This window comes from Trachemys scripta, chromosome 1, assembly GCF_013100865.1.
Source record: "Trachemys scripta elegans isolate TJP31775 chromosome 1, CAS_Tse_1.0, whole genome shotgun sequence".
Classification (NCBI taxonomy): domain Eukaryota; kingdom Metazoa; phylum Chordata; order Testudines; family Emydidae; genus Trachemys; species Trachemys scripta.
This window is the reverse complement of record NC_048298.1, coordinates 107,448,534-107,475,938: the sequence shown is the minus strand read 5'-3', so window position 1 is coordinate 107,475,938 and position 27,405 is coordinate 107,448,534. Positions and strand designations below refer to the sequence as shown.

The 27,405-nt window shown below is 44.2% G+C and overlaps 1 protein-coding gene across 15 annotated transcripts in view; it reads right to left on the bottom strand.

Annotated features, from left to right (window-relative positions):
* ERC1 (ELKS/RAB6-interacting/CAST family member 1) overlaps positions 1-27,405 on the bottom strand; it is a 530,185-nt gene that overhangs the window by 311,821 nt on the left and 190,959 nt on the right. For 8 of the 15 annotated variants that reach the window (XM_034780724.1, XM_034780799.1, XM_034780743.1 and 5 more), the window contains 2 exons: positions 17,212-17,247; positions 3,241-3,434 (listed from right to left, as the gene is read on the bottom strand). In XM_034780724.1, the coding sequence (XP_034636615.1) occupies positions 3,241-3,434; positions 17,212-17,247 (230 nt within the window). The remainder of the gene's footprint in view (positions 1-3,240; positions 3,435-17,211; positions 17,248-27,405) is intronic. The other 7 variants (XM_034780749.1, XM_034780774.1, XM_034780781.1 and 4 more) reach the window with 1 other exon arrangement.

Below are 27,405 nucleotides of genomic sequence, written 5' to 3'. Positions count from 1 at the left end.
GCAGAGGAGCAGATGTGGACCAAAAGAGACTGTTTGCAAGAATTCTCTGGTCTTGGGCACATGGAGGAGGAAGTTACTCACCTTGTGCAGTAACAATGGTTCTTCGAGATGTGTCCCCCTACGGGTGCTCCACTATAGATGTATTTGCGCCCCTGTGCCCCTAATTGGAGATTTTAGGTAGCAGTGTCCTATTGGCCCAAGCATGCGCCGCCCACACCCCTTTGTGGTCTGCCTCGAGGCCATCAAGCACTGCATAAGCGAACCTCCCTCAATTCATTCTCTACCACAGAGCTCCTTACTGATAAATCCAAAGTAGAGGGGAGAAGGGAAGATTGTGGAGCACCTATATGGGCATACATCTCGAAGAACCATGATTACTGCACAAGGTGAGTAGAACTCTTCTTCTTTGAGTAGTGTCCCTATGGATGACTTTACAGCAATATCCCCCACGGAGCGTTGTAGACAGTACTGTGGAGCTGAAGATGGCATAAGAGGCTGAGTCTAAACTGTTCACATAGTGTTCTGAGAACATATGGGCAGAAGCCCAGGTTGCCACTCTGCAAATTTCTGAGATGGGGACATTTTTAAGAGACCTGACTGAGGTAGAAACTGATCTTGTGGAGGGCGTGTGGATTCCCGACTGAGGCAGCGGATTGCATGCATGGTAACAGTGATAAATACAACTGGAGACCCATTTTGAGTCTTTGAATTGATATTGTGGAACCTTTTGATTATTCTGCAAATGAAAGGAAGAGTTTAGGAGACTTCCTAAAGTCCTTAGTCCTGTCCAAATAAAATGCTACAGCTCTCCTAACATCTAGCATATGTAATATCGCCTCCCTGTTAACACAATGCGGTTTTTGTGAATTAGCTGATTCATATGAAAGGTGAAGGCTACTTTGGGGAGGAACTTGGGAAGCAGCCTCAGTATGACTGTCTTTAAAAACAACCGTATGCCATCAGCGCTGCTATTTCCCCTATCCTTCGTGCTGAGGTAATGGTCACTAGAAATGCCGTCTTCATGGACAAGTGTAACAGAGAGCAAGTTGCCATGGGCTTTGAAGGGTGGTTTCTCAGAACTAGATTGAGGTCCCAGATTGGCATGGGTGGTCTGACATGCAGGAAGAGGCTTCCCATGCACAAACCTCAGTAACACCAGTAAGAAGATCTAGAAAGGCCCTTCAGTCGTGGCTTTAGTGATGTTACAAATGAAAGTTCTGCTCAGGTCTCTTCCTCAACTTTTATAGTTTTCCTGACACTAAATGCAATGCAGTTAAGTCCTGATGGGATAACATACAGAAGCCACTCTAGTATCAAAAAAAAGTGTTTAACATGCCACATGGCATTTGTGAAAAATACAAATTTTCATTTAGTTTTCCCAGGCTAATTGTTTTTCAAAGTAACTATCAAAGCAAACAAAATATATGTTATTTTCAATACTAGAGCTTAAAAAGCCCCAAAAGGTGCTTGGCACATTACAAAATAGAAGGTCAGAAAGTAACACATTGCTGTCCTTACTTATCTTACATCTACTCCTAGGGCATTCTGTGCCAAAATATTTAAAATTCTGCACCAAAAAAATTAAAATTCTGCAAAATTCTGCAAATAAATGTGGAGGCAATAAATGTGGAGGCTCCATCATGGCACTGAGAAGCATAGGTCACTGGCTGCACAGAGGTGGGTTGAGAGGATTCTGTGTGGGGCAATCTGGCTGCAGGCAGCTCAGTGGGGGATCTGGATGTATAGTGGCTTGTTGTGGGTTCTGGGTGCAACAGTAATTGGACTTTGCAAGAGAGTCCAGGTGAAGGTGGTTGAGGCTTGGCGGTGGGGTGGTCTGGGTGTGGGGGGGATAGAGCTCAGCAGGGGGGGGGATCTGGGTGTGGGGGCCCAATGGGAGGTCCAGATGCTGGGGGAGTGGGGCTCAGCAGGGTGGGGATCCAGGTTCAACTGGTTAGGGCTCAGTGGGGTGGGGACCCGGATGTGGGTGACTCGTCGGGGTGGTCCACGTGCAGGCGGAGTGGGGCTCATTGGGGCGGGGGGTTCTGAGTGAGGGGGCAGGAGGGTCTGAATGTACGGGGGTTGGTTGATGGGGGGGGGCAGCTTCCTGTAGAGGGATGCCTCCCCCTGCAGCTGAGGAGCGATGGATACAGGAAGCGGGGGAGTTTGCAGAGCTTCCTGCAGCCAGGGGAGAAATCTGGGGGTGGGTCTGACCTGGCCCCAGATGCTGTGCAGGAAAAGAGGAAGTCCCGTCCTCCCCGGCCCAGCTCTGACTAGCAGCTGATCCCAGCGCAGGGTAGGAGCCACCAGCTGGGTCTTCCCCAGTCCTGCCTCCTGACCCGCAGTGATTTATCTCTCTGCCGGCTGCCCTGGGCACCCAAAACATACTGCTCTTGTGGCTTCCCTTTGCTTCTCCGTCAGAAAGTCATTTTTCTGCAGTGAAGCAAAGAAATCTGTGGGGAACACAAATTCTGCACATGTGCAGTGGTGCAGAATTCCCCCAGGAGTATCCATCCTGACATTTTGCTGAGGGAGAGAAGAGACTACATTAAGGAGACAGAAGCTGTTTCCATGCCTTCCATGAAATCTATTGCTAGTGATTCTGATCGCAAAGGCCAGTGGCATCACCACACATGACATAATTCCCCAACCAGAAAATGAATAGGATTTAGAAAAATAAAGCACCAGGGCACGAATGTAGAGAGAGAGAGAGAGAGAAATAACTGAAAAAAAAAAGTGCTGGAGTTAAGTATGGTTTGGACAAAAACAGTTTACATGAAGCAGAGGGAACATATTTGAAGTTCACTTCTGTTTCTATGAGTATTCCACAGCATCTGTCAAAGGGACTTGCAGCAACAATTAGAATTCCAGTCCCTACAAATCTATTTGCCCAGTCTGTGTTGGAGGTCAGCCATATTTCAACAGTGTATTAACTAGAAGCATAAACTTCATTTATTTCTCTTCCTCAATGAACACAATGATTTCAGCAACTTTTCCTCCCATCTCCTTTTCTCTTATAGTTCAGATGCATCAGATCTATTTTCTTAACATCCAGTCAGAGAACTGCAGCCAGGCATCTTTAAACTTGTTTAAGAAACTGAGGTCAAGGACCAAAGAAGCAAAACCCAGAGCAGATTTTCCCAACACAGGCACTTAAGGATTACTGAGAAAAGAAGAAATTGAATAATCAATTTCCACTTCCTTCAGCCCCAATTCTCCCTTGTACCCATACATCCCTCTTACCTCTCAAGTTCTGCTATCTTTTTATCTTTATCATTCTTTTCATTTTCCATCTCCTTCAGGATTTCCAGAAGACGATCCACTTCAGCTTGAGCCTTACTGGTGTCTTCCTGGTACAGTGCCACCTCCCGCTCCAGCTGCTGGAATCGGTCATTCAGCTCTGGGCTGGCCTTGGCCTCCAGTGTAGCTTCATGAGCCTGCAAAGAAATCAGTTCAAGAACCATCTCTCACACATGTATAACATATTCACAATCATTGCAGGGCACAAAGTACCCAAATAGCTAATTCTAAATGATAAATTCATCCATTACAATGGAAAATGTCATGGACACCAAGTTCCTGTAAGTTACATTGCATCAGTGGGATAGTTAATAGGAGATGAATAATGAAATAGATATTTTGTATGGGTTTTTTAACCATGCTGGCAGCTCAGAAAGAAAACAAGTAACTTCAAAAATTATTTTTTCCAAATATACGCCTATTTAGTCCCATCTTTTCAGCACCCCAACAAAAGTCTACAAACAGAAGCCTAACCCGCATCTGACGCATAACACTCCAGTGCATCCATCACCACCCTGTTAGCAGCATTAACTGTGCTCTTTAAAAATAAAAACTGAAGCTGATCTCTTCATGAGGAAGAAAAACAGTGCAGGGTAATGGGATATTGATGGGGGAGGGGCGGAATCAAGGAATATAATTATACTTACTCATAAAAAAGGAATGCGCTTGAGAGTATATTTAGGACTTGGAGAGATGAAAGTATAAGGACTTCTAGAAATCACACTTTAGCGCACAGAGGAACACTGTAATGAGAAGGCTCAGGACAAAGTGACCCCAGCAAAGAGCCTAGTTCCACTGTTTTGTGTACAGGAACAGTGCAATGAATTTGAATCCAATAGTTCCCAAGCGTGGTAAAAATACAGGGAAATGGATATACATATTGGAATTTAAACTAACAAACCAAGGATTAGATTCCCAGTTAACACAGAAGAGTTTTCAGCATATTCTGGAGGGAAGTAGGTGGAAAGGACATAGTTATCTTGATGCTATCTTTCTACTCCTCCTTGATCTCGGCTGCTAAACTAGTCCTTGAAGTAAGTAAAAGCAGCTTCAGGCCTGGTCAAACTTGCTCCAGTGGATCGCAGTTTCCCAAAAGCTGCTCTGCCAGCCAAGACTACCAGAGCACACTGAGACACCTATGACATGGCTGATGTTTCAATTCCCTTTGCACTACTGTGGAAAGGGGATTGACAAGGCGCCAAGATTTTGTCCCGAAGTGTGGCAAACCTAAACCCACTACACTGGGAGTCCAAGAGCTACTTTTAAATGTAATCAAAGCTATAACTACAGCAGCATATAAATATCAGTATTATAATTTGCTGCTTCCAAAGGAGCAATTATAATATACTAATAGAGCAAACATAAAAGGTACTATAAGCAATGCGTCCTAGGAGAGACCACAATAAGACAGAAGTGAGTTAAGCCTGATTTTTCGCCATAGACACAGCCTGAATTCTTCCCTACTGAATATGGTTGCATCCCCAACCTCTCAAAATGTTTGTTTTAACAAATGCTCCTCCAGACCCTTTAAAGTAATCCAAAATACATAATCAGATAATCAGGAAATGTGAAAAAATATAAAACTGGGCTGCTAGCCAGATTACTGAGCTCTCTCATCCTAAATAAGCTATAACGGCTAATGGAGATCTACAGTCAGGACTCTACTATTTAATATTATTCTGTGTTAATAAAAGTATCTTGACAATTACCCAAGAGACACTACCAAAAGAAGAAGGAAGTACATTTTCCATTTTAGAAAATGGAACAAGTCAGTGTGTCTGGTTCTTATAGAATTAGAGGGCTGTTTACACTATACACTATATTCATTACAGGTAAAGACAACACAGAATGCTGGTATGTAAGATACTCTCAACCACACACAACGAAAATGGCATGTGATCTTGTGGAAACTGGAAACCAGTTTGTGGTTATGAATTACTGACTGGCTTTGGTTCAATTTGTGGGTTACACAGACAATGCATTTTATGTGACCATGTCTTAAATCCTACTGTATTCGGTTATCATACAAGAGAGAAAGCCAATGCATTTCGATTTTTTAAAAACTTGCATAAAGATCTAGAAGAGCAGAAATTGGATATAATCCCAATTTAACACTATGGGGCACCCTTCAACACCACATTTTTTACACTGAAAAAGGAAATTCAAATACAAACAATACCATTCCTATAATATACAAAGAAGCAAAAAGTGTACAATTAAGGTATAATCCACTAATTTCATTGTCAGTGTACAAAGGAACACAGTAATAAAGGCATTAAGGCAGCTCTTCCATTGTGCCTGGGTACCAAAAGCAGGATGGTTTGGTAGTCTGATTTAGAGACTGGGAATAACATAAGGATTCTATTCTGGACACTGACTTGCTGTGAAACATGAGAAAAGTAATTTAATCTTTCTTTGTCTGGGTTTTCTCATCGGTAAAATGGGGATAACATTCAAAGTTATAAAGCACTCAGATACTTGAAAGAAAGGGATGATCAAATATTAATGAAAACACAAAGTCTTTCTCCTTTTTAAATGTGCAATTCCTAGCCTATTTGTCAAAATCTAACTCGCATTATCACAGTTGTATGATAGCAAACAATGCAAAAACAGTTTCATTTGCAGACTCATTTTCACACACAACTTTTTTGAACGTTGATTTTGGACTAAAATCAACCATGTTTCATCTCTGTTCAATGGTGAGTTTTGGAAGGGCAGTTTGAACATAGCTATCTGAGTTATGCAAGGATAACAATAAAAAAAACCCCTCTTTTCTCCCAATTCCAAAAATTACCACAAATTTTCTCCCATACACAGGAGTCAAAAATAGCTTTAAAATGGCATGTAGATAATCTTCAGTGAGGAGCATGTTCACAAGCAAATGTGAAGGGAAAAAACCCTGACCAGATTATAAAAAATTGAAAGTAACTAAAAATATTTTTTTTGTTTAAGGTGGATAGATCACTGTACATTCTCCCTCCCAGGCCTTATCAATGACTCAGCTGACACAGGATAGGCTGCACTCAAGCTGCTCCTGGTACACTTTCCACTATGGCTACTGTAAATAGCTCAGTGAAGAAAACAGCAAAGTACTGAAAAAAAAGCCCCAGTGCTTTAACTTCAGGACAAATCAACAGGAGAAAATCATAGGTGTTAAAATATTATTTATCCCAAGAATTTATGGTGTTTCCATAATTTTTGCTCGATGCAATATTTGGCAAATTCTAAACTCTGATTTTAAAATAACTGTCCTCTTCTATTACCAAGGAAGAGCCAACATAAATAATTGTGTTGGTGTCCTGTTAACCCAGCTTTGAAGGACAGAGTCTTCACGCAAAAACAGTACCTGCCGCAAAAGTTGAAATTTACGGCTTGAATACACAACATTTTTGTACCGCTTTAACTATATCTGTTTGAAACCAGTATAGTTAACGCAGTACAACCCTTAAAAGTTATACATTTAGTGGAATAAGCTACACCAGTATAAGTACCTTTATACCGATATAACTGTGTCCACACTATGGTTTGCACTAATTTAACAATTTTGATTAAAAAAAACAAACCACGCTCCTAACCAAAATTGTTAAATTAGTACAAAAACTGTGTGCAGACTAGGTCTTACTCCTCCCCCATGCTGTTCACTTCAAAGATGAAGAAAGTTCTCTCTTTCCACTCCATCTTCTCATCATTTCATTCTCCATCATCTCACAGAGGTGCAAACTTCAAACATTAATTGAGACTCAAACATCAACATTAAGTACAAGAAATTTCATTATTTGTCCCTCTTTGGACAGTTTTTTGCATTTAAATTTAATGAAACATGAATGATGCACAGTGACCATTAAAAAAGAATATCAAAAATATGTTCAGGGCTGTTACAAAGAGGATGGTGATCAATTTTTCTCCCTGGCCACTAAAACTAGGACAAGAAGTAATCAACTTAGTCAGCCCACAGGAGGGGAGATTTAGGTTAGATATCAGGAAAAATATTATAACTATAAGGATAGTTAAGTACGGGGTTACACCAAGAGAGGTTGTAGAATCCCCATAACTGAAGGTTTTTAAGAATAGGTTAGAAAACCACCTGTCAGGAATGGTCTAGGTGTATTTGAGCCTGCCTCAGCGTAGGAGTATGAACTAGATAATCTCTTGATGTTCCTTCAAGTTCTACTATTCTATAATTCTGTGAAATGTAAGAAAGTTGAAATTTCTATTGCCAAGTTAACCTGGCCATGTTGCACATTCTATATATTTCTGGTATACTGTCTTTTCCTGCCGTTACATTGATTTTTTTTAAATAAAAATAACTCTTCAATGTAGTATTTGAACACTGAACAAATTCACCAAGTATAGTGCTCCAATGTTCTCTCTAATATTTTCCATCCATGTATATAATGAATGTTGTTATGTGCAGCATCAATATCAAGGTAATGTGTGGATGTGCGCCACAGTACAAACAAAAAACCTAAATATATATTTTTAAACAGTTCATAGGTATGGAAGAAGAAGAAAGAATATTAAAACAAGGGATAATTAACAAGGAGCACTGCTTAAGATGTTTATTTAATATGAAATCAAATAAAAAGAAAATTAACATTGCCCTTGGAGTACATGTATTTTATCATCCTAACAACTCAAGCTAGTAAACACACCAAAATTTGGCATAGTGAAAACAGCTATTTAAATAAAACAAAGGCATGGCCATTAAGTGTAAGCATAAAAAATATGCACCAGAGGCCCAATTTAATAACATACTCCTACCATAGATAACTAAGTCTTCATGGAAAGCTGCTCTCGAAAAATGAAGCATCTGCCAAAACACTAGCATGCTACATACTTTTGCAGTTCCAAAACCTATCCCTCTTGCATGCATATTATCTGCACACATAGCTCAGCTTTAAGATGCTATACAAATCTGAGTCAACTAGAAACAGTCATGCTCTCATCGCAAATATTAATACAATATTTTTTGATACTGGAAAGGAGAGTAAAGGGCAATCACTCAGGCTTATACAATTTCTATGGGATGTCAACTCTTAATTTGATTAATACTTCACACACATAGAAAAGCAAAAATAAGTAATAAAGCAACACAGACAGCAAACAAAACCACAAACAAACAAGTGACAACACTGAAAATATGAAGAGAAATAAAACATCAAGTGGTTGGTTGAGTATTTTAAATGAGTGTTTAGGACCCATGCTGTGCAAGTGCAACAGACCTTATAGAAACAGACAAAGTTAAAGTTCTCCTGGTTTCTCATTGTGTGTGTCACCAACTCAAAAACTCAGAGTAGGCTTATTAAGTTTTTACAAGACCCTTAAGTAAAGGGATCACATTAACACACGGCTTTGGAGTTTGCAGACAGATCCCTGCTTAAAAGAGCTTGCAAATAAGGTCTTCATCGTGAAAACATCTAAGCACCAAACCTAGTGCTTGCTACTTATGAGTCAATGGGAGTTCTAAGAGCCAGAACTATACCAGATAGCAAAGATCTGGCCTTAACAGTTTCCAATAACTCTCTCTGCATGGGGTGCAGGCCACTTGCTGGAATCTTCTGCATCTCTCAATCAATTCCTTGCCATTGTAAGAGCCTCAAGAAGTGGTGCACCTCAGGGCTTGTTTACACTTGAAACACTGCAGCTGCATTGCTATAGTGCTTCAGTGTGGACACTACCTAGGCCCACGGAGGGGTTCTCCCGTCAGCGTAGGTAATCCACCTCCCCGAGAGTAATTCTTCCATTGATCGAGTGCTGTCTACATTAGAAGTTGGATTGGCTTAACTAGAAAGCTGAGGGCTGTGTATTTTTCACACCCCTCAGCGACATAGATGAGTGAAATTAACCTTTTAGTGTAGACCTGACCTCAGTCCCTATCTGTGACATGACAGTTTAGTTTCCTGCAGGCTGTAATACTTTGGTCTAATTTCAGCTGATGGGTTTTGTGTGTGCGTACTGGGTGGTGTTGATGGCCTGTGATATACAGGAGATCAGACTAGATGATCTAGTGGTCTCTTCTGGCCTTAAACTCTATGACTATTAGCAAGGTTGGAACCTTTAGATCCACTATGCAGATCTCTGCCACTTCAGCTAACTAACAGCTGTACTAGGCTGTCATCCTTTATGTGGACCAATTCAAGAGGAAGATGAGAGTTTCATAGATACTTGCTGACATCAGAGGAATTATGAGACTCAGGAATCTTGAATTCTGTTACAAGCTCTGGAGAGAAATGGGCTCTATGGAGCGCAGAGTCCTTTGCCCATTCCCTGATGCAAGACCTCTTCTGTACCATCACCTTGAACCTGCTGTTTCTCCAGTCCTGTATCTCTTCCCCACTCCTGACTCCTCCTCCCAGTCCCATGCTCTTCATCCAGCCACTCTCAGTCTCCATTGCTTAGGTTCTTCATCCAAATTCAAGTCTTCTTGCCCAGTCAGTCCTAATCTTGCCCAACTACACTCCCCCCACTCCAAACCTCTCCACCACCCTCCCTGTCCCAATCACCTTCCCAGTCCCCCAGCCCAGATCCTAGTCTCCAAGTCTCCTTGTCCACCCATTCCCAGTCTTCCAATCCTTGGCGTCTCATTCGATCTCAGTCTCCCTCCCAGTTCCCCCATCCTGTCTCTCTGTCCTCTTGTCTAGTCAGCCACGGTCCCCCCAACAGCTCCCATTCTCTTTACACTACCAATCCCCAGTTTCTGCCCCACCCCAACTTACAGTGAAAGTTTCCCTGTCCTTGCCCCTGCCAGCCTCCCAACCCAGTTTCTGCTCTACATTCTGGCACCTTATCCTAATCTACTCCCCACAACACACACACACACAGCTCTGATTCTTGTCCCCTCTGCATCCAGATAAGTCAGCTGCCTGGCCCCAGAAGGGTGGTCATTGGGAGAGATATGGTCCCCTGCGCTCAGTTCAGAAGCCCAGACCTAAATCAAAATACAGCAGTCCAAAACTTCAATTGCAGAGAAAGTTCTTGTCAGCACCAGGCTGAAACATGCTCAGTGTGGAAGGGAATCTTAGGGGAATTTAGCTGCTAAAATCTAAAAAGTCTCTACTGAGCATGTGCAAACTGTGATTTTTCAAAAGCTTATAACAAGGCCAAATTTGAGTGGATAAATACAGGGCTGACAAGGCAGATTCTTAACACAAAGGCCGACCCTCTGCCAAATTTCAAGTCCCTGCTCCAAAAGCATAGGATCACCTAAGCTTTTAAAAGAAAAGGTTGCCAGAATTTTTTTTAACATGGGCAAAACAATGTATATTTTTTCCAATCTTCATTCTGGAAAATACTGAACTGTTTTGGCTGAATTTTTCCAAAACCAAATTCAGTTGTATAACATACTACCTTTGGGAAAGAAATGTTACCTCTTATGAAATAACTTTATCCTTCACATTTTATATTCATTATCTCATATATAAAAAATACTTGGGCAGCACCATATTAGGCAACAGAGACCTCAAGTAGAAAATGACATGAAGGACAGGAAAGACACCACAACATTGACTAAACAATGTAAGTAAATCAAAGATATACAGCATCAGAACAAAACCAAGAATTTTCAATTCAAACATAATATTGGTGTTAACATACAGCTATGAGAACTGGAGATCTACTAAAATATTAGACAACAAACTAGATGCCATCAAAAATAAAATGCCTATGAAAGACTCTGAATATTGATTAAAAAGACTATCACCAACAAACAAAAAAAAGATATGAGAATTCACCAACCAGCAGCTTGTTTCCATCAGAATCATAAGGAAGCATTTGACATATATGGGGCATGCACTCTGTATGCCAACACAGACTCCAACATGAAGCCGTCAAGTGGAAACCAGCTGGTGTGAAGAAATGAGGGCATCCAAGAAAAACCATAAGAAGCACCCTTAGCATGGAAGGCAGAATAGTTGATCTTCACACCACACAGCAAATGGAAGCATCAGCAAATGACAAAGAGGAATCGAAGAGACTGGTTTCCACTCTGCATGCTGACACTAGCGCAGGAAGGATATGAAAAAAAATTCTCTTTTGGGAAATATTTTATTATGAATTTCCTGATCTTTGTGCAAGGAACGTGTCAGAATATTTCATTAATGTCTATTATTTGCATATAGTATACATTTTAATAAATGTATTGAATGGGAGTTTTGTACTCCAAGTAGCTTAACAATTGTTAATATCTCCACTGTTCTCTCCAGAATTCCCCACACTCCTCTTTCTCCAAGTCTGAACATGTGAGAAAAACCTCCTTTTTCCAGATTTACTACTTGTTTCTACTATCCAGTGCATTCTTAATAGGGAGGATGACAGAAAAACTGTGCCTCATAAAATGGTTAGTTACTGTAACACTCTGTGCCCCAAAGAGACATTCTGCACCCCATATTCACCATTGGGATAGAAGTATGATATCTTTTGTAAAAAGTATACTTTGTGAGGTATCATTTTAAAAGTCTTAATCTGTTGAACATTAATATCCTATTAAGTTGCATGTGTTATCATTGTATATGAAGTTTCGCTATGTATGTGCCATTGAAACATGTTGTGAGGTTGGGAACACCCACAAGCAGCCTTTCAGGTACAACAATAAAAAGGCCAAACAACGTTGATGGCTCATTGAGGAGAATACAAACACTCAAAAGGATTACTCCAGGAACTGTGAACAATGGAAACCTCTCAGAGATAGCACATACTCAAGGGAGACTATTTGACTCATGTCACAGCAAATGATCTTTCCAGCAAGTTGGAAGATATAAAAGGGGGAAGTGACATCATGACTTGGCCTGGTTAGAGCAGGAGTCAAGAGTCAGATACCTGGAGGTCAGAGGCTGAGACAGGCCAGAGGGCAAACCAGGCATCAGGTGTCAGGAGGAGGCAGGCTCAGATTATCAGGAGACCAGCAGCATTGTGCAGATTGTGAAGGAGCAACAGTCCTGAACAGGGAGAACGCAGCTGCATGGGCAGTTTTCTGTTTCTGTACTTGGCTTAAATAGAGGCTGGGGACCAATCAGGACCCCCAGGGTTCCAGCAATCAGATCCCAGGACTGGAGTTCTCTGTTGGAGTTCAGCTACTCTTCTAGCAGCTGTTAGCTGGTCAGTGGGTGGCAGGCTGGGACTGCCTAACGTTTAAGAGGCCTGGGGACCTAGGTTCAAGACATGTAGTTCCTGACAAAGGGTGACCATCCTAAACTGCGAACAGAAGCCTTTCCCCCTGTGTTGGTAAGGAATCTCTTCTATCACTCCCAGTTCCCAAAGAGACTTCTTGAAGTAATAGAGTCTTATGAGATAGGAATGGAGAAAATGGGGTTGGGAAGAGGGAGGCAGGTGAATTGGATAATATATCCCTCTTTTAATGTGCTGAGCCACACTTGCCAGATGTGATGTTTGCCCAAGCACAGTGGAAGAGGAACAGGCACGTTTCACAGGTAGGAGATATGGTCAGCAAATTAGTCAAAATGACTGCCCGGAGATTGCAGCTGTCTGGTGAGAAGGGCCTCCTGTAAAGGAAGGTAGCTGGCAAGATCAAGGAGGTCTTAACCTTCTCTTAGAAGAATGTGGCCTAAACTGTTTCCTCTGTTTTGTTGGAAAATAGTTTAGGCCCTTTGAAGGGTAAATCTTCTGTAGTATTTTGCAGCTCCTTTGGAAGAGCTGCAAGGAAGAGCACCTCATGGAAATCGCAGTGGCCATGGAACACGAGGCCCTATCAGAGATGTCAATATCTGCTTCAACTGGTTTGTTTCTCCTAGTGTGACTATTTCTCACCAGACTTGTGCCTTGAATCAAGGGCAGTTGGAGGGGTGCTCCTTGTGAATTTTGAATCTGTTACATTGTGGTTGGGGATTGGATCCGATGCAGGATGCATTGCTTCTTTCGTGAGGTGAACTTTGAGGCAGAAATCCCTCTGCTTTTTTATTTCTGGTGCAGGAGGAGTCACAAATAAGGCATTTGTCCCTCGCATGACCTCATCAAGTCATTAGCTAACCAAGTATCTCAAACAGGTGATTAAGAGAAAGCAGAAAGCCTACAAGGAATGGAAAATGTGAGTGATCAGCAAGGAAAGCTACCTCTTGGAGTTCAGGAAGTGTAGGGATCAAGTGAGAACTGCCAAAAGCCAAGCAGAGTTGGACCTTGCAAAGGGAATTAAAATCAATCGTAAAAGGTTTTATAGCCATATAAATAAGAAGAAAACAAGGAAAGAAGTGGGACCACTAAGCCCTGAGAATGGAGTGGAGATTAAAGATTATTTAGGCATGGCCCAACACCTAAACAAATATTTAGCCTCAGTTTTTAATGAGGCTAATAAACAGCTTAGGGGTAATGGCAGGATGGTTAATGGGAATATTAAAGAATATTAAAGGAACAGGCACATGAAATTGCAAGCCCAAGAGCAAAGATTTGTAATGAATCTGTAAACTTGGGGATCATACTGTATGACTGGATAATTGCTAATATACTTCCTATTTTTAAGAGGGAAAAAGATGATTCAGAAAAACTACAGGCCTGTTAGTTTGACCTCAATTGTATGCAAGGTCTTGGAACAAATTTTGAAAGAGAAAGTAGTTAAGGACATAAAGGTGAACAGTAATGGGTATAAAATACAACATGGCTACCTTGGCAGTTATCCCCCTATTTGTGTGATGAATTAATAAAGAATGCATGATTTTGAAACAATGACTTTATTGCCTCCGAAAGCGGTGATCAAAGGGAGGAGGGAGGTTGGCTTACAAGGAAGTAGAGTGAACCAAGGGGCCAGGTTTTCATCAAGGAGAAACAAACAGAACTGTCACACCATAGCCTGGCCAGTCATGAAACTGGTTTTCAAAGCTTTTCTGAAGTGCAGCGCGCCTTGCTGTGCTCTTCTAATCGCCCTGGTGTCTGGCTGCATGTAATCACTGTCCAGGCGATTTGCCTCAACCTCCCACCCCCTCAAACATCTGCCTCTTATTCTCACAGAGATTGTGGAGCACACAGCAAGCAGCAATAACAATTGGAATATTGGTTTTGCTGAGGTCTAACCCAGTCAGTAAACTGTGCCAGCGCGCTTTTAAATGTCCAAATGCACATTCTACCATCATCCTGCACTTGCTAGGCCTATAGTTGAACAGCTCCTTACTACTGTCCAGCGTGCCTGTCTATGGCTTCATGAGCCATGGCATTAAGGGGTAGGCTGGGTCCCCAAGGATAACTATAGGCATTTCAACAGCCCCAACAGTTATTTTCTGGTCTGGGAAGTAAGTCCCTTTCTGTAGCTGTTCAAACAGACCAGAGTTCCTGAAGATGCGAGCGTCATGTACCTTTCCCAGCCATCCCATGTTGATGTCGGTGAAACGTCCCTTGTGATCCACCAGTGCTTGCAGCACCATTGAAAAGTACCCCTTGTGGTTTATGTGCTGGCTGCCAAGGTGGTCCGGTCCCAAGATAGGGAAATGCGTTCCGTCTATCGCCCCACCACAGTTAGTGAATTCCATTGCAGCAAAGCCATCCACTATGACATGCACATTTCCCAGAGTCACTACCCTTGATAGCAGCAGCTCAGTGATTGCGTTGGCTACTTGGATAACAGCAGCCCCCACGGTAGATTTACTCACTCCAAATTGATTCCTGACTGACCAGTAGCTGTCTGGCGTTGCAAGCTTCAAGAGAGCTATCGCCACTCGCTTCTCAACTGTGAGGGCTGCTCTCATCTTGGTATTCTTGCGCTTCAGAGCAGGGGAAAGCAAGTCACAAAGTTCCATGAAAGTGCCCTTATGCATGCAAAAGTTTCGCAACCACTGAGAATCATTCCAGACTTGCAACACTATGCAGTCCCACCAGTCTGTGCTTGTGTCCCAGGCCCAGAATCGGCGTTCCACAGCATGAACCTGCCCCATTACCACCATGATGTCCAAATTGCCAGGGTCCATGCTTTGAGAGAAGTCTGTGTCCATGTCCTCATCACTATTGTGATCACGCTGTCGTCGCCTCCTCGCCTGCTTCTGCAGGTTCTGCACATACTGCAGGATAATGTGCAAGGTGTTTACAATGCTCACAACTAGGGTTACCATATCTCATAAATAAAAAAAAAGGACCCTCCACAGGCCCTGGCCCCGCCCATTTCCCCACCCTAACCCCGCCCCTTCCCCGCCCTAACTCCACCCCCTCCTCCCTCCCACTCCCAGCCAGGGGGAAAGGGCTGCCCCAGCGCTACCGGCTTCAGGGTTTGCTGGGCAGCCCCCAGACCCTGCGCCCCCAGCCGGCACTTCCCCAGCGCAGCTGGAGCCTGGGAGGGGAAGCGCCCAGCCGGGGGCGCAGGGTCTGGAGGCTGTCCGGCAAACCGTGAAGCCGGTAGCGCTCGGGCTTTGGGCAGCCCCTATGCCTCCGGACCCTGCGTCCCCAGCCGGGCACTTCCCCTCCCAGGCTCCGGCGGCGCAGGGTCCGGAGGCACGGGGGGCTGCCCGAAGCCGTTAGCGCTCGGGCAGCCCGGCTCTTAAACAGAGACGAAGAGTCGGGGAGGAGCAGAGCCGCCATTTTCCTGGACATGTTCGGCTTTTTGGCAATTCCCCCCGGACGGGGGTTTGACTGCCGAAAAGCCGGACATGTCTGGAAAAAAGAGGACGTATGGTAACCCTACTCACAACAACAGCGGTGAGCTGATCGGGCTCCATGCTTGCCGTGGTATGGCGTCTGCAAAACAGCAGAGTTGCAGCGGAAGCGGTGGATGACGACGGATACCACGAGACTAGATATTTATACCGAACGACGAGAGGACCTGCGAGGTGGATTCATGGCACCAGGAGAGCAGAGTTGCAGAGGAAGCGGTGGATGACTGAGCTCATTTGCTCTATTGAGCTCAGTCATCATTTACTCAATTGAGACTGAGCTCATTTACAACAGCAGGAGAGCAGAGTTGCAGTGGAAGCGGAGGATGATGATGGTTTGCAGACCTACTGCACCGTCTGCTGCCAGCAGCACCCAGGACACAACAGCAGCGATGACGGTGAACTGAGCTAAGTGGGCTCCATGCTTGCTGTGGTATGGCGTCTGCACGGAAAAAAGGTGCAAAACAATTGTCGGCCATTGCTTTCACAGAGGGAGGGGTGACTGACAACAACATGTACCCAAAACCACCCGCGACAATGTTTTTGCACCCTCAGGTATTGGGAGCTTAACCCAGAATTCCAATGGGCGGAGGAGACTGCGGGAACTGTGGGATAGCTACCCACAGTGCACCACTCCGTGAGTCGATGCTAGCCACGGTATTGAGGACGCATGCCGCCGACCTACTGCGCTTAGCGGGGACATACACCATCGACTGTATAAAATTGCTTTCTAAAGATCGACTTCTATAAATTCGACCTAATTTCCTAGTGTAGACATACCCCTACTAACCTCAAGCAGAGGGCTTCCATAATTGGGTCCACAGCTAAACCAGCATAGCATCAGCAGGAACAATGGTTATCCAAGTACTTTAGCAACCTACCTCCTTACTGTAACTTAATCAGCATCTTTCAATGCACTGATGTGAGGGATTAACCAGAATGCTTTTTTGCACAAGAGGCCTATTCTATTCTATTGCAATCTTGCTGTGACAATGCACAGACAGTAAAGGTGATAGAAATGCTACAGGATGCCACAAGCAACTGACATGAGGGGAAAGGAAAGAGTTGCACTACATCAAACTGCCCAAATAGAAAGTGAAGCTAAGCAAAAGTAGCAAAACAAGTACAAGCATTTCTCAAGGCTATTTTGAGCACAGCTACTCAGGCATTTGAAATCCCCTTCTCCCACCCTTATTTTCTATACACATTCCCAAAATATCTCACCAAAAATTGTGTGTGTTGATCCAGGAATATGAAGGCACAAGTGAATATTCATGCAACACATAAAAAAACAAATGGGGCTGGCAATGGCCCTCCTGTTTGCCAGGGCACTTACTGGCTTGGATGGATGGCTCAATAAAACTTCAGGATGCTAAAGGGAGAAAAAAGATAGGAAAAGAAGGGGGAAATTGGAAAAAAGGAAGAGTGTGAGAGAAAAAAGATGCAACAAGAAAACGATTTAAAGACAGATGTAAACACATTCATTTATTACAACACTTAAGATTGTGGTGTTTAGTAATAAATCCTAACAATTTTGAAATATTACAAAATTTGACCACTTAACCCTTGGCATTGTCAGAGCTCAAGGCTTTATCCTAATATTCACTCCCCCTCTCTCTCCAGCTGTTTCTACCCAACCCTCAAACACTTATGTCTTATGCTGCATTCAGGATTACTGATGACACATCAAATAGTTTAACCGATTGGGCAGGACTTTTATTTCTAATGTCTCAATTAGATCAATTATCAAATAGGTAAGTAGTTCAGGAAATTATCTTGAAGAATAACAAAGCAATGATGAACACAGTTGTTGGAAAAGAAAAATTACAGAAAGCCTGATTTCCCTGGTAACCATTCTCTAGCTTTCCTTCCTGGGATGCTGAACCGAGCGCATTAGGCCTGTTTCTTTTTTAATAAATGAATCACTATTATTGAAACTGAATATTAATCAGCTGTGAATGAAATATAGCACTTTTCTTCTAATCTGTAAGATTTCTAGTAATGACAGGAAACTCTTTTTTCACAAAGAGAAAAGCCCTAGAGACCAAGCAGACTCAATTGAGTCAGATCCTAGGAAACCCACAAATTGGATGAATACTTCACGAACTTATGGCTTCATATACTCTCTCTCCCTGGAAAGATATTACATCCTTTAACTGAAAGCAAGGACATCATAACAGAAGAGAATCTCAGGAATATGCCCAAGGCATTGACTTGCTAATTCTGGAGGGGATTTTCCTGCCACAGAGCCAGTGTTAGCATTCTCCTCTGGTGCAGAGCCTCTAAAACTGCTCTCTGGATGGGGAATTTTGCTACCAGCTGCTGCAGGATTCTTCTCTTCACCAAGGTCAGTGGGCCCCTTTCAAATAGGGTTATCTGAGAGCAGAAAAAGCTCTTGACTCAGTGGCTGTAGGCAGAGAAGATATGCACTGGCAACAACTGTAAGAGAGGATTTGCTCCTCCTTGGAGCTGATTCTATTGTTGTTAGGTCTCCCCAGGCAGACAAAAAGCACTTCATACTAGAGGAGAAAGGCAAGAGGGTAAGAGAAGCTGGAAAAGAGAACACTCAGAACTAAGAGGAAAAGATTATCACTTGAACAATCCCCCAGTAGGAGGGAGGCATATATATTTGAAAATGAAATTTTCCTAAAGGTGCTATTGCAAAGCTCTGCAAAGGCAAACAATTCTGAGGAGAAACTTTTGGACCAGGGTCCCATATGGCTTATCACCTACCCTGACACTTCAGCTTCTTTCATCACAGCAAAAACAGAGACCCGGTCCATAAGCCTAACTCATTGGAATGCAAACTCAAGAGAGACCATGGTGCTCTTTCAACATTCAGAAGCTCCTGTACTACTTTTTCCTCCCACTTTTTTTTTTGTCCGTACTGTTGGCAAACAGCTCAACAGTTCTCAGTACAGGAGTGAATGATGGCAGAGGAACAGAGTGTTCAGAATACAGAGATCTGTATAGTCACAGGACCATTACTGAAAAATAAGGATACAGTGATTATGAAAATAGCTGCATTCAGATTGGCTAACTATTGTTATTACCCAGAAAGAGTACAAGAATCCAGACAAAATAGAGTAACTGTTAAGGAAACAAATAGAAACCATGAAAATCAGACTCTTAAAAGTCAGAGTTCAGGGGACTCCATAACTAGGAAAAAAATACAAGTGATGTCAATAACTTTGCAGCACTGCTCGCACTCTACTGACTGAGACTACTCCATTTTACTATGTTAAATACCTTCCACACCAGAAGTGGAAGCCTGTAGTGACTATGTTAATTTCTCAAAGGAGTACGTAAAGTTTAGAGATTAACAAAAGATTTCCCAAAAGGACTGACAAAGGATTAAACTCTTTCACCTGACGGCCCAACAGTTTCACCTTTGCTGCCACGGTCATGACTTTTAGGACACTATATTTCACCTTATTTGAAACTGTTTAAATTATGGACTGGAAACATAACTAAGGGAAACAATTCTGACAAGAGAGAGACCTCTATTCAAACTGCAATTGGGTTGTGTTGTGAGGAGATTTCCTTGATCTGTGCAGTTTAGGAACTCCACAAGAAGAGAGAGACACTCATATAGAGTTCTCATGCAGCACAAGACCAGTGTGGCTTTAATCTCAGCAAAAGGTGGTGGAAAAAAGGGAATCACTACTGCCATAGATGTCATTACAGATCTCGGTATCTTCTATATGGAAATGTACCCGTATTTACTCAAATTCTTATTCCTATGCTATTGAAACGGTATTTCAGGACCTCACAATTTTATTAGTGATCACAAGAAGATCTCTCTCCCCTTCTCCAATTCAGTTCTGTATTGAAAATTTTCTATGTAGTCTTTACCTGCAATACTAGCTAGCTATGATAATTAAAACAGTATCTTAGCTCCCAACACTAGCACAAGTTACAATAGTGGTTTTAAATTTAGTTTTTAAATGTTTGTCAGTCAGAGCTGGTTTATGTATTTTTAATTTTTTTACAGACACATAAAAGAGGCTAATCCACTCTGAAAATGTCAAATTGTTTTAACGGCCACTTGAATGGCACTTCGGGGGGGAGGGGGGAAAATCTTAAAAACTTACTTTAAAAGGGTATTTTTTCACTTTTCTATAAAAGGCAAAAATGGATAAAATGGATTTTACTTAAATTATAAAGAATTTACCTCTGGGTTAAGACCAAACATGGAAAATTTCAGCAAGTTATGAGGAAATGAGAGGGGGTATTAATTAAATATTTGGACATATCCATAACTATAATACGTACTATAGCAGTGCCTGCTAGCTATATCTTTTGAGCAACAATCAATGTTTATGACATGAATTTAGGGACTGTGGAAGACTTTCATGTAAGGTTGCTCTTTCATACATTCACAGGGAAAGGTTCCCAATTACAGCTTTGGTAAGATTATACTTAAGCAGATCTAGGCACCTGATTGGAATCTCTTCTTTGATATAAGCATTCAGAACCTGCTGAGCCAAAGGAAATGGGCCAGCTGCTAGGAACACCTTGAAGGAAAGGCAGAAATTCTTTTCACAGCATGAAAGGATGCAATGGCACAAAGAGAAACGATCACAGAGAACCCACAACAGAATCAGGAATTGAAAATAGCACCCAGAGAAGAAATTCATTCCAGACCTTGCTCAGTAGAACTAGAGACAACTTTGGGGGGCCTTTGTATAGTCAATAATTGCACAAGTGCCTCAGCATGCAGCAGGTCGTTAGAATACAGAGGGAGAGGTATATCTGAGTTCATGGTGTACTCCTGGGGGAATTCTGCATCAAAAAATTAAAAATCCTGTGCACATTTTAAAATTCTGCAAAATTCTGCATATTTTGTCAAAATAACACAATATAATCACAACATTTTCAATTATTCGCTGACAAGTATTTTTAAATACATTACCAAAATAATTGAAAATGGTGTGATTATATTGTTATTGTGTTACTTTATTCTGACTAATAAAATGTGCAGAATTTTGCAGAATTTTAAAATTTTGGTGCAGAATTCCCTCCGGAATACCAGGGTTCTGTGTGATGCAATCTGGGTGCAGGCAGCTCAGTGCGGGGGGAATCTGAATGCACGGGGGGTTGGTGGGGGGTTCCGGGTGTAGGGGTAATGGGACTCCCCAGAGGAGTCCAGGTGAAGGTAGTTAGGGCTGTGGGAGGGAGCTGGGGGAGTGGGACTTGGTGAGGTGGGGGGTTAGGGTGCAGCTGGTTGGGGCTCAGTAGGCGGGGTTCCCAATGCAGGGGGTGAGGCTTGGCGGGGCAGCGGTTTGGGGGGCTCGGTGGAGGAGTTCTGGGTGTGGGGAGTTCCTGATGCAAGGGGGGTTCGGGGGAGGGGTCACTGTAATGGGAGCTACTCCCCCTGTCCACCCAACCCCGTGCATCTAGACGCTCCCCCCCTCCTCAGCCAGCCCCCTTGCCACACCCTGTGGTGCAGAGCTTCCTGCAGCCAGGGAAAGTTTCTAGGTGTTGATCTTACCCAGACCTGGCTGCTCTATGCAGGGAAGAGAAGGGGGAACTCTGTCTCTGTCCTCCTCTCCCACCCAGATGGGACTCATGTTTCTGGGCAGCAGGGGAATCCCCAGCCCCTCCTCCCCCCACTGATTTACCTCTCCCCCGGCTGCCCGAAAAGACATGCCTGAACTGTTGGGGAGGGGTGAGTGAGCACTGGTGAAGCTTCTTTTTGCTTCCCCACAGAAACCATTTTCTGCGGAAAGTAAAGAGAATCTGTGGGGGCTGGGGGCATTTTTCTGCTGCACCGCAATGGCACGAAATTCCCCCAGGAATAATAGTGGAAGGGTATGACACAGCACACATTAACAGGCAATGACAGATTTTAATATTTTACCTGCACATTCCAAAAGTTTACCCACCCCTTTAGTTCAGCCTCCCCACCACCACATTTTCTTCTCTTGTCCAGTTCCTTCCTCTGCTTAGTCCCTTTCCCTCAGGATACAATTAACAAACAACTGCCCTATGTATACAGGAAAGAATTATTACCATTCTAACAGAATGGAAAGTCACAGATTTTCTTCAATTTGAAGATGAGTATATATTTGCCTGTATGTGCAATAAACTAAATTAATGCTCCCTATTTGTTCCTCAGAAACAAGTACCTATCATAGTTCAGTTCACCCTTTGCACATTTTGAATGCAATTGACATTTGAATTATTTTCCTATTCTTAACCCTCAGGAAAAGGATCAGAGATGAACTGATTTTCTTGATAATTTACTGAAAATGAGAATGGATTATTTAAAAAATATCTAGCTTCTGATCTGACTCCATGTCTCCTTGTATCATTCTTAGCTACCTTTTACGTAGACTTTCCTATCCAGCATAGGGATCTCTAAAATGGAGAGAGCACAATCAATTCCCGAGGGAATTAAAGAGAGGTATTGTCATGGCACTGCAAAGTAACAATCTTCATCTCTTAGCTAAGTGTTTCACTGGAGTTAAGCAATTTCCTTTACTCTTTCCATCCAAGTGAAGAGCCCTGGTATATGCTGAGAGTGTAATTTCGGTAAGCACACTGCAGTACAAAGTAATACATTCCCAACCACTTCACCTGCATAACTTAATTCTCACAATCTTTTTTTCAGTAAGAATAGCTTTATTTCATGCATGCTCACCCAGTCAGCAATACTACTGCATAAGTAGTGTGTTGTAACTCTAACTTCTCCATTACTGCTGTCTCTTTAGACATTAAACAAAAACAATTACTAAACTTCCATAACTGTTGTTCTTCATGTTTCGCTCATGTCCATTTCAATGTAGATGTGCGCATGCCACATGCACCACCGCCAGAAAGGTTTTTCCCTCAGTGGTATCTGTCATGTCAGCTCGGGTGCCCCCTGGAGTCACACCCTCATAGCACTGCTATATAGGGTCCTGCTGCCCCGCTGCCCTCTCAGTTCCTTCTTGCCGGTTAACTCCGACAGAGAGGTAAGGAGAATGGGTTTTGGAATGGACATGAGCAACACCTCGAAGAACAGTTACAGAAGGTTAACAACCGTTCTTTCTTCTTTGAGTGCTTGCTCATGTCCATTTCAATGTAGATGAATCCCAAGCAGATGCAGTAGGAAGGTCCAGAGTTCAAGGACAAGCAGACTTTAGCATGGCTCTGCCAAATCCAGCATTGTCTCTGGCCTGCTGAGTGACAGCATAGTGAGTTGCAAAAGTGTGGACCGAAGACCAAGTTGTGCTCTACAGATACCCTCAATTGGAACTTGTGCCACAAATACAGTTTAAGATGCTTGCGCCCTTGTGGTATGTGCTGTCAGGGCTGGAGCAGGGACTTTCGCCAGATTGTAACTGCACATGCTACAAGAGATGATCCACGATGAAATTCTCTGGGCTGAGACTACGAGCCTTTCATCCTGTCTGCCGCCACCATCACCATGAAATGCTAAGTAGTCTTCGTAAATGATTTAATCCTTTCTAAGAAGAAGACAAAAGCCCACCTGAAATCTAGAGAATGGAGCCTCTGTTCCTGCCTGTTGGCACGCAGCTTTGGGTAGAAAATCGGAAGAAAAACATCCTGGTTATTGTGGAATTGCAACACTACCTTTGGGAGGAAGACTGAGTGAGGGCGCAGTTGGACCTTGTCCCTGAAGAAGACTGCGTAGGGGGGTTCCGAAGTAAGGGCCCTTGGCCTTCTGGCCAAGTTAATGGCCACCAAGAAGGCCACCTTCCACGACAAGTAAAATAGAGAGCATGTTACCAAGAGTTCGAATGGAGGACCTGTGAGCCTTGACAATACCAGATTGAGGTCCCAGGGTGGGATCGGCTGTCTGTCCAGCCCCTCAAGAAAACAACTACAGAGCAAGTTTGCAAAGATGGATCTGCCATTCACCCATGGGTGAAAAGCCGAAATTGCGACCAGGTGGACCCTAATTGAAGACACCAATAGCCCTTGCTGCTTCAGGTGCATCAGACAGTCCAGAATACGTGGTACTGATGCTTGCATGGGCAAGACCCCTTTCTGCACTGACCAGGCCGAGAATCTTTTCCACTTTGCCAGGTACGTGGCCCTAGTGGATGTCTTTCTGTTCCCTAGAAGAACTTCTCAAACCAGACCTGAGGATGCTAGCTCCAAGGGGTTCAGTTTCCAGGCAATGAGACGGAGGGACTCAAGCTTTGGGTGATGTAGAAGTCTGTGATCCTGTGAGCTGAGATCCGGAAGCAAAGGTAGGGTGATTGGTGTTTCCACTAACAGGTCGAGAAGGTGGTGAACCAATGTTGGTGAGGCCAGGCCAGGGCTACCAGGATCAGTTTCATTCCTTCCTCTCTGATCTTCAGCAGAACCTTCCATTGAGAGGCATGGGGGGAGGGGGAATGCATAGTAGAGATGGCTTCTCCAAGGGAGGAGAAACACGTACATGAGCGAGCCTTGGCTGTGATTCTGCAAGGAACAGAACTGCAGACACTTTATTGTGTCTGGTCACGAACAAGTCTATCCAGGGAGTTCCCCCCCTCTGGAAGATGTCCTTCACGAGGTCTGGGCAGATAGACCATTTGTGACTAGAGAATGATCTGCTGAAGTGATCCACTACCTCAGGTGTTCTCAAACTTCATTGCACCGTGACCCCCTTCTGACAGCACAAATTACTACACGACCCCAGGAGGGATGACCAAAGCCTGAGCCACAACTGCCGCCATGCACTTTGTGAAAACACGAAGGGCTGCTGACAGGCTGAATGGAAGTACAGTAAATTGGTAGTATACTTGGTTCACAATAAATGGGAGGAATCTTCTGTGGCCTTGGAAGACTGAAATATGGAAGTAGGCGTCCTTCAAGTTGAGGGCGCCATACCCGTCCCCTGGATCCAGAGAGGGGATAATGGAGGCCAAGGAGACTGTGCAGAACTTCAGCTTCTTCTGAATCTGTTGTGGTTTCGCAGGTCCAAGATGGGTCTGAGACCACCGTAGGCCTTCGGGATTAGGAAATAAGTGTAGTAAACCACCCTGCTACTTAGTTCCGGAGAAAACCTCCTCTACCGTTCCCACTTGCATTTGCACTTCCTGGAGTAGAAGCTGCTCTTGAGAGGGTCCCTGAAGAGGGATGGGGAGGGAGGGTGGGAAAGAGGGGAAGAACTGTACTGCAGGGTGTATCCCAGTCTCATTGTGCATAGCACGCAACAGTCTGAGGTGATATAGGCCCACGCCTGTTAGAAGTGGGACAGCCAATTCACAATATTTGGGGACAGTGGATCCAGACATTGTCTCAAGAGTGCCTGTTGGTTGGCAATTTGAAGTTGGAGGCTCCCCTCCCCTGTGGAGTAGATCTTTCTGCCAAAGAGATCAAACTCCTTGATGTCCTTGGCCTTAGGAGGAGGCCCTTGATGTCCCCACCTCTCTCATTTGTTTGCCGCTGATACCACTAGCGATCCCTGGAGGAGGATGGGTGTATAAATATTCAAATCCCTTTGGGGACGCAAAATATTTTTTCTCCACCGTCTTTTCCGTGGGTTGCAAGGAGTCTGCCACAGGGCCTTAACGGGTTCCAGAATGGCACCGTTCAGAGGCAATGCCACTCATGATGGGCCCAAAAGGGCCAAGATGTCCACCAGGGAATGGGAGGCTTCTGAGATTTCCTCCACTTGGATTCCCAGGTTCTGGGCTACTCTCCTGAGGAACTCCTGGTGTTCCCTCTGGTCATCCTGAGCGGATGCAACTGAAGTGCTCACTACCATCTCATCGGGGAGGAGGAAGTTATGATGGTTACAGGGCCTTGTTCCTGTCCTTCAGCACCTGGTTCGTTTCCTGGCTCAGTACCAGGTCCTGATCCCTGTACTGAGGGAGCTCTACCCTCTTACGCGATGGAGTACAATCTCCGTGACTGAGACCCTTGGACTGGATGGAAAGTCCAGGGATTCCATAAAGGCTATTGCACTGTGCTGGCCAGGCCACTGGTGGGAACCTTGGGCTCATATCAGCCGTCAGGTATCGGCAGTCAGACCAGTGCCAGCTCCTGCAGGAGGTGTAGGAATCCACCTCAGAGTCTGACTGCGAGGAGTCATTCCTCTGTGACCACAGAAGAGAAATACTGGTTGGTGCCAGAGAGCGGTGCTCGGAGGAGGGTGATGGGTGCTGTGCCATCATCACCGGTTTTCCCTTCAATAGCACCCGGGGCCTCGGTGCCATAGCCGCTCTCGTTTCAGATGCCGATTCATGCCTGGTGTGGGATGCTGGTACAGTGAGGACAGTAGCTCCCTTGCTGCCTCAAATGCCTCTGGCGAGGATGGAAGCACTAGAGCTGCACTCCGATGGCTCTACCTTGGAGGAGAGTTCAACAGTACCAGACTCGATGGGTCCCTTCCCTGGGCCAGAGGCAACGGTACTAGGCTGGCAGCGATTGAGTCCAAATGGCCCAGCACGGGTCTCACTCTGCTAGTTTCACGAGTCTTGGAGTTGAGGATGCCTCCAGTTAATTTTTCTTTGCTTCTCCTGTGGCCCTAGTGACTGAGATCGGTGCCAAGTGTCCCTGTGAAGCATAGACCTCCTCTGCACCAGAGAACCCCGATGGTTTCGAGAGTCCTGGCACGCAGACATGGAGTCCTTCCTCAGTGCTGAAGAGGCTGAGCTATGCTGCCTGTTTCTCACCAAGGAAGAGGTGCTCAGTGCTGAGTCAGCATGATTTGGCTCTGAGGGGGGACAGAGAGCCATTTCCATAAGGAGGAACTTGAGTCTCTGGTCCCGTCCTTTTTGGTACAAGGTTTGAACCCTTTACAAATCCTGCAGCGCTCCCGCAGGTGAGACTCCTCCAAGCACTTAAGGCAAGCAGCGTGGGGGGGGTCATTAATTGGCATGGGCTTATGGCAAGCCTCACACAACTGAAACCCCGGAGACTGAGGCATGTCTTGGTGCCGGGGAAACCCCGATGAGCGGGATCCAACTCTATTAACTACTAACTAACACTAACACTGTACAACTAACCACTATCTATTAATTATACACAGGGAAAAGAAACCAAAGTCCACTGAGGAGAATACTTGTGCAAATACAAATATGAGTAGAAGTTCCAGTGACCGTCATGGGTGGTAAGAAGGAACTGGGGGTCAGCGGGTCAGCAGGACTCCATATAATGGCACTGAGGTCGTGATTCCAGGGGGCACCAAAGCCTACCCAATGGATATTTTCTGCAGAAAAGGACCTAGGGGTTACAGTGGACGAGAAGCTGGATATGAGTCAACAGTGTGCTCTTGTTGCCAAGAAGGCTAACGGCATTTTGGGCTGTATAAGTAGGGGCACTGCCAGCAGATCGAGGAACGTGATCGTTCCCCTTTATTCGACATTGGTGAGGCCTCATCTGGAATACTGTGTCCAGTTTTGGTCCCCACACTACAAAAAGGATGTGGAAAAATTGGAAAGAGTCCAGCGGAGGGCAACAAAAATGATTAGGGGTCTGGAGCACATGACTTATGAGGAGAGGCTGAGGGAACTGGGATTGTTTAGTCTCCAGAAGAGAAGAATGAGGGGGAATTTGATAGCAGCCTTCAACTACCTGAAGGGGG